A 15287-nucleotide genomic window follows, 5' to 3' on the forward strand; every position below is an offset into this window, starting at 1 on the left:
CAGCACACCGATTAGCTCTCTGGGTTTGGCCACTGCTGCTATAATCTTTGACAGTGACATGTCGCCACTCAACATATTTCACCTGGTGACACCCAAACTAACCACTAGTCTACACCGCAAATGTCATGTCAGCGCCGCTTCTGAGTATCGACAGCGTTCACTGAAGCAGCGGCCTGTACCTGTCCCGTCTGGTCCGAGCATTTCAAAGCGACGAACAGCAAAAAGGAGCCTTTCTGTGCACTTTTCTTGAGAAAGGCAACCAAGTATTACATAATCTGCACATAAATTCATGATATTTCCAATTTAACTAAAAGACAAATCTCTAACTGCGGTGTTCTCGCACAAGGGGAATATAATAATAATAATTTAAATGAGTGCCCATATTCATGAAGGGTGTTTTACAAACGTTATATTAAAGATTTTTTTCAAATTTAACTTCCCTTTAATGTGGAGTAAGGTCAGTTCCATTTGGAGATCTATGTAGTGATCCACAATCTAAAAGTACACTGTAGAGTGTAATAATCTAAAAAAAAAATTATATAAAGACGCAAGTGCAAATTTCAGCTTTAATTTGAGAACTTCTGAACAGAAAAAAGTAATTTCACTGGTAATAATAATAATCATAAAATCTACCAGTCTACAACACATTCTTGACATTTTCTTTTGAGGTGACACAACTGACGCTTCTTTCACTTCCTGTTTGTCTACGAGACTTTCACCGTTCTTTCACTTTAGCCACAGAGATACATGCTCACCAGAGTAGAGAGAGAGAGAGATGGTCTAAGCTCTTAGATCAGAGTGGTCTAATCAATACGTTCTACTTTATAGCTCCAGCTATCAATCTGGTCGAGTGTGCAGTGTTGTAGAATAAATGTCAACACTGCATTGCTTCTGCCCAATAGGCACAAACACATTTTTGGACATGAGCAGACAGGCTCTCTTCTTAACCACATAATGCAGTCTGCTGCAGATATGGTCTGTATAAGAATTTAAAAAAAACACCAGCAAGCCAGACAGACACAGTGGTTTGATGTACATCTAACTTTCATACAGGTTTATGTTGTATTGTTGAGTTACATACATCAGCTGTATCATTTTAATATTTAGTTTTTTATTTCTATATCTGCTATCTATTTTCAATAAATCAAACACATGAGACACTTTAGTCAGATCTTCAGGATTACATGTATTATATACTTACTACTCAACACTTCTGGTGTAGTTGAAGAGTATAATTAAGACTGCTTACATAGGCACAGAAAAAAGGAAACCACAGACTGACGTGTAGGATGTTTATATTCATATTCCTGTTTTGAGCTCAACTGCAAATGTCCTGAAGCTATATTACAATCTCAAAACATGTATCCGGTAATTTGAGGATTGTTGGTGATTAGCCTGCTTTCTACATTCCAAATGTATGACACAAAAGTACTACAAAATAGGAGCTCCTTGCGTTGACTGCTTGGAGCAATGGGAACTGCAGTCCAACCACAGTCTGATATTCTTTCTGTTTTGGCAGTACGGTGGCAAACAGTGACGTTCTTAACCCTTCTGACTGGGGTCAACCCTCTCCAGTATGCGTCTGGATGCTGGGAAAGGGAGCTTGCTGCCATACTTGGATATCCTGTCTGTTCTTTAAGGCTGAAGGGCCCCTTGCTTTATGAAATCTTCCCTTTCAGTGGCATTCATCACAGCGACAGGTCACTCGCTCTGACGCCACTCTTATTTTAAACTCGGTAGAGTTTTCCACATCACTCAAGACAGAGATGGTGAAATGAAGTACAATTTGTTATTGGGGCGTGTAATAAAAGGGTTTCATCATTTTCAAAACAAAACAACATCTATGCTTGTTGAGGCACGACATATTAAAACTAGGAAGTGAGAACAGTACTTACTGCGTCCCAAACTCCAACGCTGGGGGCTGAAAATGCAAGGGCCTCCCATTCTCCCGTGTATATAGAGAGGAGCTGGTGGAGGGAAAGGACAGTATTTGAATGTCATCAGTTTCATTATATGAGAGGAAAAACATCCATGTTTTCAACATCTTACTAACACCTTAAGACAAGAACATTGGGTCCTCTTTCCAACCCTGCATGTGACAGTGGTTTGAGAAGCAGTAATAGTTATGACTGTGAACTAACTTCCCTAGCAGAGGGACGATGATCATGGCAGCACAGAAAGGAGAGAACCATCACACAACAAGGGGAGTGGAGTACTGGAGGCCATGGAGCTTAATTCAAATGACGCCTTTGCATATGAAAATTATTATTACACACTTACACTGAAGGTTGCAACCACAAACAAATGGCTCAATTTTGTTACATAACACTTCATTTTACACGGGGACTAATATTGAACAAATCATCAAACAAGGGTTCAAGGGGCCGGCCTTAACATAGTTTGCCATCATTTGATTTTTAACTTCCGTTACATAAACACCCACAGCGAAATACTGTCACCTTTCTACATGTTCTACCGTACACAAACCAGCTACTCCTCTAACAGAATCTACGAGAAATATAACAGAAGAAGAAGAAAACAATGAAAACAGTTACAGCAACATTTGCATCATGCCTACAAAGAAGCGCAAATCACTGTCGGCAACCTGAGACGCTGCCAAACGCCAAAGCATTGATGCGAGGAAGTGACTCTCCAGAGAAGTCAGGTAAGAATTCTGCAGGATATTGCCGATTCATCGTTTGCATGCTAATAAAAGTAGCACGCTAGCTAGCTCAGAATTTGTGTTTAATGCTTCTTGCGGCCGGCCTGAGCAGTCTCCCTGTATGGATGCTCAATCAACAACAAAAATTAATATTCAGATTTTTCAAACGTATGCCTGCGTTTTCATTAACAACTACGTCATAGTTCACAGTATTATTATTGATATTTAATCCAAGAAAAAGACAAAAAGTCTTGAAAGGGGGTCTGGATAAACTCCTCAATGACTGCTCCTGCCTGAGACTGACTGTTGACAACATTGATCAGACCATCAGGGGACCAGCGCTGTATGAGCTGGTGTCTCAGTTCATGATGCACGAAGCCTGAGGGACAGCCAACCCTCACTGTCCCCGTGTTGACAGTGTCATCTGTTCCAACGTGGAAAGGTTGGAATGGTTTTTAGGGAATATTTGCAGCTGCAGCCAAAGACACGACATTGCTGGACTTCTTCAAACTCAACAGGAGCGAGACGATATCTCTACATGGAGATTCCACAACACTGAGCACTATAAACAGCACAGGGAAGACCACAGAAAACCATGCAGATTGAGAAAGGGGTTATTTTGAATGAGTTATGAGTTGAATGTACTTAACCCAAAGCAGGCTGATATCAATGTCATATAAGGACCTCCCACTGTGGACCAATATAGCAGGTGCATATACAATCTATGTAGCTGCGCACAAGATATAGGGAACGCTAAATACAAGCAACCAACCACAAGTCAGGGTTAAAACAGGAAACTCTCCTCTCCGACGTTTCTCCAGCAAGCTACTTTTGGAGCTCCACTGTGTTTTATTGGTGACTGTGTGTGTGTGTGTGTGTGTGTGTGTGTGTGTGAGACATCCTGCACTAATGAGCTCTGGGAATTGGTGCCTTGAACCAGAGATGCAGCAGCTGATCCGAGGTTGTGCATGCGTCTGTGTGCGTGCGTACATGTGTGTGTGTGTGTGCATGTTTGTGCGTGTGAGTGTGTGTGTGCATGTTTGTGCGTGTGAGTGTGTGTGTGCATGTTTGTGCGTGTGTGTGTGCGCATATGAGCGAAAGCAAGACTGGACCGAGTTGACAGAAGACTCGCACAGCTGTTGACCAACAGACGAAAGCAGGTTGAAGGAGTACAGCTCAAGAGTTCATGTCGCCATCTTTCAGGAGATCACTTGTATGTCTTCAGAGTTCTCTTTTGTGTTATATTTAATTCTGTTCCTCGGAGAATATATCTTTAAATTGCTCCTTTGCCCACTTTGACAGCGACAGCCCAGAAAAAGACAACATATTGTAAAATTAAAGAATAAATCAAAACGGGATTATCAATGAAACCAAAAAAAATCTACACTAAACTATCATATGACATTTCTTAATGAAAAAGGACTAAAAGGATGAGCTGTTTTGATGACATTTTGGCATATGTTGGGTCTTATTGTTCCGTTTGTAAAACTCTTTTTAAAGTAACTTAAGGGGAAACTGATTTGTCAATCAAGACAGACTTACTGACTAACATTCCCCAAACTAAGACTCTGCTGCTAACAATTCAAAATATACCAGAAGACAAAACAAAACTGGGTTCATAAGTGAACAGGTAGGAAAGAGAAACTCAGTGCTCAAAGACTTAGTTAGGATTTAAGGCCACATCCACCTGTCAGTATTAACTTCTAGGTCTGGATCAAAGCATCATATTGTTTTGAAATAGTATTCTCTGATTAAGTTGATCTTATTGATTACACAACATACAAACTCCACAACAAATTGCAGAGAGCGTGCTTTATGTTTCTCTCATTAGACACAAAACATCTGTTGAGCATATGGTAACATGATATGCAAGCTGTGCAGGCCTAGTCTTGCAAGCTTGCATGATGATCAGTAATAAAGAATTTCGTTCAGAAGCCCTAAAGCACCTCACTTTACACAACACATCGAGTACATTGATGTTAACCCTACCTTGACATATCCAACTTACATTTCAGTTTAGCTTATTTATTTTATTTGAAAATCAGCTGTACCTTTGTCTCATAAAAACAACAACTTAAAGTGACGATTGTTATGGAGCATTTTACAGTTTCTACCGTGAATATAAACGATTCCTGACACCTTCTCCCGCTGCAGGGACACGTCTCATAAAGCAATTCCTAATAACTGTAAAGAAGCAGCTGTTGGGATTTGAAAGACTCTAAATGTGAAACAATGAATCCGTTATTGGACCCAAGCAGAGTTAGCCGTGAGCTAGCCAGTGGGGCACGCTCACGTGCACTAAAAAGGGATGTGCGGCCGGCCCGTCTACGTAAACAAAACACTGAGAAACCCCGATTACAACACACAGGGGGAGAGCGACTTCATTCTCTGCTCAGGTGGACATTACTCCACTATATCTTTACATCGCAAATGGTTATTGTTCTTTCTTCTTCATTTTATTGTATATACTGTGCATTTTCCATACTTGATAATTTTTAATTGACTGTGTAACTTCATTTGTTGCTGCTACAGACAAATTTATTATTTATTTATTATTTCTAGTCTACAGCTGGGAGACAAAATTACGAACTTGACAGTCTCAGCGGTTGAAAGAAATAGGAAGCATCAAGCACAATTAATTATGTACGGTTCTGTAAACTACCAAAGAGGACACTTTAATTAGTGGTGGTGTAGATTTCAGAGAAGAGATATCTCTGCAGAGGAAAGCTAAACGTGGCGACAGTTTACTGGTTGTATTTTCATTTAACTACACACAGTTAACTCACCACCTGTGCCAAAGCTCCACTGAACCGAATCACTTTCTGAGCAGCAGCTCAGCCTATGTGGTAAATTGACGAGGAAGCAAAAGAGGAAAAAAAGGGGTCAATGCCGAGTCAGCAGAAATAATTAAAAAAAAAAAAAAGATTGACAAAGACTAAAAACCCCCAAGCAACCCGTTATCTACCTTCCAATTGGGCCAATCAATGCTTCAGTGTCCAAACAAGTATCAAGATAATCAAGAATTAACAAGTAACACCTTCTCCAGGGTATCTCCGTTCATTGAGGTCGAATCTAGAGTAAGCATAATTATGACAGACCGGTAGATCACACAAGCACTTATACTGTGGAAGTAAACATGCTTTTATCCGCTTGTTTGAGACGGATGCATTTTGAATATTTGATGACATTTTGCTCCTATTCCTATTAAAACGGAATGAAATAAACATCAAAATCCTTTCCTTGTCCTTTTGATTCTGCGATGCTAATACGATGTTTCACTGTGGTCCACCAACTAGCGAGACATAAGGACGGTAGAAGGAGAGCATCCAGTGTTTTGTTTGCATACTGCCTCATGGATAAACCGCCTGTGAAATTAAAACGTTTCACTTTCTTTCTCCCTGCTGTAGATTTATAACTCGACCTGACAGATGGTTTGTTCCACAGAACCAACTGAGAAGCCGCCATTGAAAACAGTTTGGAAAGGGGCGGGCACTTAAAAAAATAATTTGTGGCAGGGTGATTGATTGACAGCTGGTTGATCCAAACTCTTACTGAAGTGAGTCTGGAGTAGAACAAAAAACATCTTTTCCATGGAGAAAAGCCTACAGTGCTGTTCTCTGCAGCATCTACGCTAACCTCTTCGGAAGCCGCCATTGTTGTTTTGAACAAGCAGTCGCCTCTCTGTGTCGTCTCGCACACACCTAGCGCCTAGCTCCTCACAGGACGCGCGGATTGCTCCGCTTGCCGACCACAAAGCCATTACTTATAGTCTGACAAGATGGAGTTTTGTGTGATCTGTGATCCCGCTGAATCCAGCTGCCGTGCAAAGCAAAGTGAATTTAGCGCGCGATAAGAAATGCAATTCTACAACACAAAGAACAAATAAGCTGGCCGTGGTGTTTGACTTGATAAGAGGGACACTTTTCTATTACATAACATGTTGGTGAGCGTATGAGGGGTCGGGTGTGAAGGGGAGGTGAGGTCGTCTGCCTCGGCAGAGGAGTCCTGTGTGATGGCCGACAGTTGATATAAGCAGATCTGGCAATGTTTGAAATCGAAGGTCAGCGGTTTCAACATCACATAAACACTTATCTTAGTAAAAGTAGATTATGAATAAAAGACAGAACACAATGTACACACACTGCTTCATGCAGGTGTAAAACTGAATTTGGATATCCAGTGTCAGGTTTAAAGGCAGAAGAGGGCAGTTACCTTGGGGTAAGTATTTCTAACTCAGTTCTCTCTGAATTCAACAGCAGCTGAAAAAGTTTGCCTCAGAACAAGCATGCCACTGAGCTGTGGTCCAAGGGGTTCTGTCCACAGCCACAGCACAAAAATAACAAGTTATGTTTGGCGCTATTTGATCCCCTGGATCTAACTCAAATAAAGTCAATGTTAGCAGTGACCTCAGCCGTGCTCCGGGGGAGAGGTCAGGATCAGTGGAGAGTTAAGGTCAACTGGTTTCACAAGCGTTTGGAGAAGACAAGGAAACAATAAGAGGACCTCTGAAATGAACGCCACACGTGCCACAGTATTAACACTCAAGAGTGAAGAGGTGTGTGTCAGGAAGATATTCTTTAAAGCAACAGACATGAAGGAACAATTGTGGTTGAGATTAAAGTAAAGAAAAGTAAAGCCAAGACATTTTGACCGAAGACTAAAGTCAGACGGGGATATCGTTAACCTCTGTATCTGCTTTGCTCTTTAGGCTGGGTGAGAGTGCTGGCAGGCCTGCCAAGTGGCTGATAACCCTGGCAGGAGAGGCCTCACAGCCCACAGCTCTGGAGGTCTCGAGGTCAACCAGCACTACGAAGCCTCCTTCTGCCTCTCACCTCCCTAGACTTAAAAATAGCCGTATTCCCACACTGTTCAGCAACAGTTGGCTGCATGTGACCCAGATGAACTTTATATCAAGACTGAACGCTTCAGTGGAGTACTCTGGCAATTTAGTATTGCCTCTTTATAAAGTTGAGGGAATAACAAGAGACAAATGTATAATAAAAAAAAAAAAGAAAAAAGGGTCAAGCTCTAAAAACACAGAATCCTACATTTCCCATAATAACACAACTTATTATCACATTCATTCGATCATACCTGGCTAGTAAACAACCACATTTTTAAACCCAAGATCTGCACAAAAAGAAGTATTTGTTAAAAAAAGGTGCACAATGAGATTGGGAGCATTTCTATTGCCTCTCAACATGGCGACGCGGCTTGTAGCTAACGAACGGCCAAAGTGCTGACAGAGCTCACATTGTTTACCTGACGGGGAACCGGAGGGCGGGAGCTACGCTTCTGTCGGGACATTGTTATGAACTGTAATGTAGCTGTATGCGAGCGGTGCAGAGCGACGCCCGTAAGCTCACCGGTGGGTAACGCTCACATGCTACTAAAAGCATGCGCAGGTAGACATCACTCCACTATATCTTTACATAGCATAGTATATTAATGCTCCGAGTGTCGTATAGTGCTCCTTTATAAAGGTATGAACTTCTGGGCCAGTAACACTTGAGTTTTGGGAACATATGGAGCCAGTTTAGGTATATGAAGGGCTGGGCTCTTTCTTTCCATTACTGGCATCGCTTCTCGAGAAAGATAAACAAGCAGCAGAGGCAAGTACAAATGCTTAAAAAATAACATTTAACAATGTATAAACAAGCCTAAAGGGCGCTCCGTTTCTGAGCAAGCTTTTATTCTTGTTATTTTGCTGCATACGTCTATTTTCCGAACAATTTTTTTCTGCTGGAACAAAAACAGCTGGGCAGAGACAGACCTACCCTCCTTCTTCTTTCAAGGAGTTCTAAAATTAGTCAGGAATTTGGTTCTGTGCCTCTCTTAACACACGCCCCCAAAACTCTCTCTCCGTCACACACACCCCCTCACTCACCAACACAACATCGCCTGCATACAGGGGAAGACTTTTAAAAGCCTTTTTTAGAAACCTTCAGCCCCATTAAACTGAAACGGTACCTCTCCATTTGTCTGTGTGAATACAGAAGCATGCCACCCCACAGCTACGCTTTAATTGTGCACATCCCATAAACCACTTAACAGAGCTCTACTATAAGTTGCAGTCTGTTGAATATGTTCACATGAAATTAAAACTTCTTGTTGGTACTATAGCACACAAGCCCGCGCCACAGCCCTGCTTTCATTCCGTGTAATACAGTATAATTGTAGTCTACACTATACACGAGAACACGCTTCAGCATGATGCAATCTGTCTGCTGGTTTGGGGTTTGTTGGTAATTATGTGGCTTGATGGAAAGTCTCTACATAGTCCCATCCCATGTGCCACTCATGTACAGGTGGAAACCTTTCATTAACTTCATACAACTCGAAATGTTCTTTTGAAACTGCTTGATGCATGCGCAACTTTCTCTGACCAATATTTGAACCAGCAAAGTGAGGTTTAAATTCCACGACACCGTTTCATCTCGGGTTGCTGTCATGAATGTGTAATGCTTCACAAATGTGTGAAAACCTCCACAGAAGAGATTGCGTTTGATGCTTTTTACCACAGAAGATGTAGAAACCAAAAAAAAAAAAAAGAATGCTTACCCGTCTTCCAGCGGAAGAACATCTTTTCTCCGTTCCTTCTCCACCTGAAACGAAAAGAAAAATACTCTTTAGTCAATACGTTCAAACCAGTGAACTGCTCCCTATTTATTCTGCACTCACTCTGTGGCCTAGAAAGAGGAACATCAGGAGGCTCAGTGGGCTGCAGGTCTACTGGTGTGCCAAACTGCCTTCTGACTACTATGATGATTGTAACACCACCGACTGCTCCGATACGTTTCACTGCATTTTATTTTTGTATTTTATTTTGCATAAAATCTAATTTTACAGTAAATAAACCAGGAAATCCAAGCAGATAAGTGGAATAGCCTTAGGAAACTAAAACGGGCATTTCATCATTTCCATCCTGACTCCAAGGGTTGGACAGCAAGCAGCGACTTCTGCCAGTGTTGACGGAGTGTCTCAGAATAAAACATCCAGTTTGTTGTACATGGTCTCACGCTGTGCTTTGAGGATTACTGACTGAACATCTGTGACTACACAAACGACTTGTTGTAATTTGTATTCAGGCTACAATTTGATACAGCACTAGAAAACGTTGATATGAAATCAGATTTTTCATGATTTTAGAGAGGAACCTTTTATGCACTGTATATAGTATGTTCTACATACTTGGGCTTTTTTATTCATTAGTTAATGATATAGTTAGGACAAGATTATTGTTATTATTGAAAACTGACTGATTCATTTCCACAAGTGCGTGGCTTGGATCAAACCCTGATTTGTGCGATAATGGGATGTAATCTTCTTCACAGTTTGGTAATAAGGCCGGTCTGCAAAATGAGGAAGTCCTTTTAAACATTTCAAAACACGCCCACCAGCAGCACTGCATCAAAACCACAACCAATGAACACGAACACAGCTTTTTACTGAACGTGGATTAAAGAGTAAGTGACTGAATATGACAATACAACAGTGCAAACACTGTTACCCACGGTGCAGTAGGTTATGTGCAGCGTGCACGGTCTACAGAGATAAGCTTCGGTCTCTTCACACGCAGAACATACAGTTTCCATAGGAACAACCTGGAGCCTTGTGGTTTCATGATGCACATTTGTCAACCAGTAAAGATAAGATTGTTTCTACAAAAAGGCAGCAACCAACTCTTGAATATCATTGGTTAAATTAAGCCATTGCACAAAATGCCACAAATCAAAGATCAGGACTGGTTAATAGCAACGCTGGATTTACAGGATTATTAACAAGATTTATCAACGTGTGATAAATAAGGGATCATAAATGATCCGGCCTTTCATTTCCTGGGTAAGAGGAAAACGGACATTCCTTCTTTATAGTTGTGATCTATTAACAGTATCTCAAGTAAACTTAAGGATAATTTACTTATACATGATGCAATATAAAGAAAATACCGATTCTATCCATCATCACATATCTTTTTGTCTAAACATGGCAAAAGTTACAGGTCGCAGCTTGAAAACTTCTAACCGGTGTATGCTTATGCTTACGTGTTATTCTGCATCATATCCTGCATTGCCCCCCGGCAGCTTTAAAGCTCAGTATGTTGACGGCTTAATTGAACGAGACAAAACTGATTTTCCAGCTGATTAAGCACAACAATGACAGAACATATGCCGCTGCTGCAGGTGAGCCAATAAAAAAGCACAAGGAATATTCAAAAGCAGCACCATTTGTAAATGAATTGGATTCTAGTTGCAGGGATTTGAAACACGATACAGGGGGCCTGTATACCAAACAGGATGCTTGAATATGCAGAAAAAAAGAGTTGAAAACCTGAACCACAGTAATCTAACAATCACCAGGGGACTGGAGTTCACCTATTCAGACTTGCAGACAATACAAACAAACGATCCTCAAATCAGAAACACAAACGAGGCATGAGGTGAAGATGCCAACAATTACAAGCTCTAGTTATGCACACGACATCGGCTCAATTATGATTTCTGCTGCCCAAATTTAATATCTGAATTGATTTTTTTTTATTTTTACAATGCATCATGGCACACGACACTGTATCCGTCTCCTTCCTCACCACTTCAGTGTGCCTGCAGCAACATACAGCACACTACTTATCCAACTGACCAGCAGCAGCACTGAGATGCAGATGAAAGACATCCATGTCATGCTCTATTTCACACAGCCCATGTAACTGAGACAGTTACTCCATTCACCACTGCCTATCTAAACATGACACCTAACAATGTCAACAATTCTGCCATCTGTCAATTGGTCTGCAGTGTGGAAATGAGCAGGGACAAAAAAAACATGTCCAAAACACTGGCATAAGCCCCGTTCCCCTTCATTTAAACTATCTCGATATTTTAACCAATCCCACAAATACAATTTTTTTTTCTTCAACGCGTTATCTCTGGTCTGGGCATGTCTGTGGTAATTACTGCTGGGGGCAGATTGCAAAATAAGTATTTCAAAAACTGGGCGAAACATAGCAATGAAAATCACAAAAGTATTTTTGTGGAAGGCAAACCTGACTTATATTTATTTAATATGTTTTTAAAAAGCCTACCATTCATCACACAATATACTTTACTTATTGATCAAACCTACTTTGGTGTAACATTCATCATTATATATATATATATATATATATATATATATATATATATATATATAAAAACTTATTTTCAAGGTAACCTAACTATCAAGCTGTTTGTTGACAAAGGACTGCAGAAGATGCCACACCCCCTCAGGTAACATGACAGTCAGCTGGTGACCTCATGACAGGTTATCAGTAAGCAAACTCCTGCTGTTTGGGTTCGTATTGGTCCATGACTCACAGCTGCCTACCTGAACATGTTTAGGAAATAACTCAATCCTAAAAAGAAAAGAAAAAAACATAACAAAAAGCAAGAAAAGCATAAAAAGCATTTGAAAGAAGCTGGAAATAATTTAAAAGTAGTATGCAGGAAAAAACTACAAAGTAGTACTAACAAGACGTCCTCGTTCTTAACACGCGCTCAGTGTGTACTACTGACTGAACTCCACAATGGACACTATGTACAAAAGAAAATAAGGAGGAGCCACATGGCAGGTGGCCTCCCGCTCGGCTTTTTACTTGTAAACGAGTTCGATAGCTACAACATTTTCACAATAGTATAACCACAATAGTCGTGTCCGTTCACTGATATTTCCCTCACGTGTAACAAAAGGTAATATGCACAACTGCAACTGGCTGCAAAAGTGGAGCCAAACACAATGGGGATGCACCAACCACACGTGCTCCATGCATATCTGGCACATAAATCCTTCTCCGTTCCTCCTTCATACAAACAGCAAGAAATGAATTATGATTACCTGAAGTTGGACTAATGGGTCTGTTGCATCCTCCGCTTGCCAGACCTCGACCACGTTGGAGGACATCTGACTCAGGGCTTTGTGGGAGCAAGAAATACAATTTTCAATGAGTTGTTGGGTTGGAAATTGGGCATCATGGGGAAGGAGAAAAAAAACAACAACCGCTTGCAAATGCACCATTTTTTATAAAAGCAAAAAACGGCAAACTACCAGTCTCCCGTTTGTACTCCGGGTTATAACAAACGAATAAACTGACGCGGTATGGATGATAACCACACAGACAAGTGAGGAAATGACTTCGCCTTGGCTCACAAAGGCTGAGTGCTAGCTGCTGCACTAGCAGGAAGGTTAGCTCAGTGGCTAACGAACTTGGAAAACATCTCTGCTGCTGCAGTACACACGGTACACTTCACCCAGCTAACAACAAACATGTAGCTTCACTGCAGAGGCAGCTGGAACCGTGAAGGGCCCCGTTAAAGTCCCGGTAATACGCTACCTCTCCCCCTGAACGAGTTATTATTTGGTTTAACCAAACAGCACAGGGAACTGAGGGCTAGCATGAACTAGCAGGCTGACAAAACATTAGCTCTCCCATGTTGGTAAAACACATAAATATGCCTCGAGTCGCTACTTGAAAATTCATTTTTTTTAAACATGTTTCACCCATTTTAAAAACACACAATGTGTACAAATTAGCTTGTGCCACTGTCAAGTCAGACATATTTTTTTTCCGGTGGCCGTTAACGTTACACCCCTGAAGCGGAAAAAAAAAACCCAAAAAGGTAAAAAGCACGAACCTTGCAGCTGAGCCCCTCCGTGTTGTACGCAGGGTAACAGTAATTGTAGTATTCCGAGTAGTATGTTGATCCACGTTTTCCTGTGACAGTGGAAGTCATGAAGCCCCGCCATGCTGCCCTCTCAGCCAGCAGCCTGCCTTGTGTTTCGCTGTGTTGGTCTTTCTTTCTCTCCCCCAGCAGCAGCAGCAGCAGCAGCTCCCTCCCTCCTCTGTCCCTCCCTCCCTCCCTGCTCGCACACATCGGACAGACAACACTGACACTTGCAACAAGGCTGTCATCGTGTCGGGTTTCTGAAGGTAACACAAAACAAAGCCCCATCATGCAGAAGATATTCATGTAGTGTATAACGTAGTGGTGGAAAGTTACTGAACACATTTACTCAAATTTGAGGTACTTTATGGTACTTTACACTTTACTGTACTACATTTCAGAGGGAAATAATGCATTTTTTACTCGACTACATTTATTTGACATTTAGTAGTTACTAGTTACTCAAAAACACATATGCCTGTATTATATGATACATTACTATAATGCTATTTTACTTGCGTATTTTTACCTACTACATGTACAATTTTGACATACTTGTACTTTCTATTATATGCTACTTTATACTTGTACTCCACTACATTTCAGAAAGAAACATTGTACTTTTTACTAGAACTTAGATATTTTTCTTAGAATAAAGGGTATAAATACTTTGTTACAAACATAGAAATGCAGTACAACAAAAGCTGATTGTACAGCTTCCTATCATATTAGAATATCATGGTTTTTTATGTCAGTAACTATAAGTGTGAAATACTATTACTACAAGTCGCCAATAGTTTCCTCTGAAATGTAGTGGAGTAGTGTAAAGTAGTAGAATTTATAGTACCAGTACAGTATCTCATACTTGAGTAAATGTACTTTGTTACTTTCCAACACTGCTTAGTTACCTTTTACACATAAAAACATATATGCTACTAATATTCTACACTTACACTTTGAAAGAAGCCATTCTGCATTGTGACTACTTTTACTTTTGACACTTAAAGTACGCTTTGCTAATAACAATTCTGTACTTTTCAGGAGTATTTTTTAGATCACGGTACTTCTGTGTACTTAAGTAAAATATCTAAATACTTCCCCAAACAACAGTACCCTACAGGCAAGTACTTGTACATTTTGCTACTATTTTATAATCTTATAATTTTTTTCTGCAGGACCAGTACTTTCACTTTTGATACTTTAAGTACAGTTTGCGGATAATACTTTTACCAAAGTAGGGTTTTGAATGCAGGACTTTCACTTTTCCTTCTTGCATTGTTGTATTGGTACTTATAATATACTTATCATTTCATTAAAAAAATCAGTATTTCCCTTACTTGACCTTTGAGTATACCTCACATGCAATATGTATGCACCAGTTCAGTGTTATTCAATCATCCATCTTTCTTTAGGCCTGTACTATACTTTAGGTTAAGTGAACGTCTTTACTTCGCCTAATGAGGCCATTGTTGATCCCAAGACACGTTCAGCCAAAAAGATTCAATTAACAGTCGTCCTTAAGTGAGAGACAGTGAGGTAAGAAGATAAGCACAACCCTCTGGGAGCGCTTTAACGTTCGACATGTCAAACACATGAATCAGTGAGGACAGGTTGGGCAGGTACACGCATGAACACACACACTCGGGCTGCTCTGCTGTGGGTGGGGCAGTTCCAGCTAACAAAACTGCAGGTAGGCATTTTCAAATTGTTTTTTTTTTTTTTTCTGGATCATTGTTGCTCCAGTCGCATGAACATTTCTAACAAGGAACATGTAAGAACACTGCACATGTTATCAGTAGATTATCTTCATCCGGATATATAACCGATTATTATTAAACATTATAAACACTATGCATGCAGTACGTTTGCAAGGATACATATATTTCACATAACATGTGGCACTTAATACAAACATCTTTTTTAATGGC

The 15287-nt window shown here is 40.5% G+C and overlaps 1 protein-coding gene across 2 annotated transcripts in view; it reads right to left on the reverse strand.

Annotated features, from left to right (window-relative positions):
* Window positions 1–13484, reverse strand: part of tmem131l (transmembrane 131 like) — a 32327-nt gene extending 18843 nt beyond the window's left edge. For both annotated transcript variants that reach the window (XM_068726832.1, XM_068726831.1), the window contains exons 1-4: window positions 13330–13484; window positions 12533–12609; window positions 9224–9267; window positions 1896–1967 (exon numbers count right to left, since the gene is read on the reverse strand). In XM_068726832.1, the coding sequence (XP_068582933.1) occupies window positions 1896–1967; window positions 9224–9267; window positions 12533–12609; window positions 13330–13441 (305 nt within the window). In that variant the 5' untranslated portion in view covers window positions 13442–13484. The remainder of the gene's footprint in view (window positions 1–1895; window positions 1968–9223; window positions 9268–12532; window positions 12610–13329) is intronic.
* Window positions 13485–15287: the final 1803 nt, after the last annotated feature.

Source organism: Cebidichthys violaceus, unplaced genomic scaffold (assembly GCF_023349555.1).
Source record: "Cebidichthys violaceus isolate CVI_PGR_0920_01 unplaced genomic scaffold, fCebVio1.0.p SCAF_4, whole genome shotgun sequence".
Classification (NCBI taxonomy): Eukaryota; Metazoa; Chordata; class Actinopteri; order Perciformes; family Stichaeidae; genus Cebidichthys; species Cebidichthys violaceus.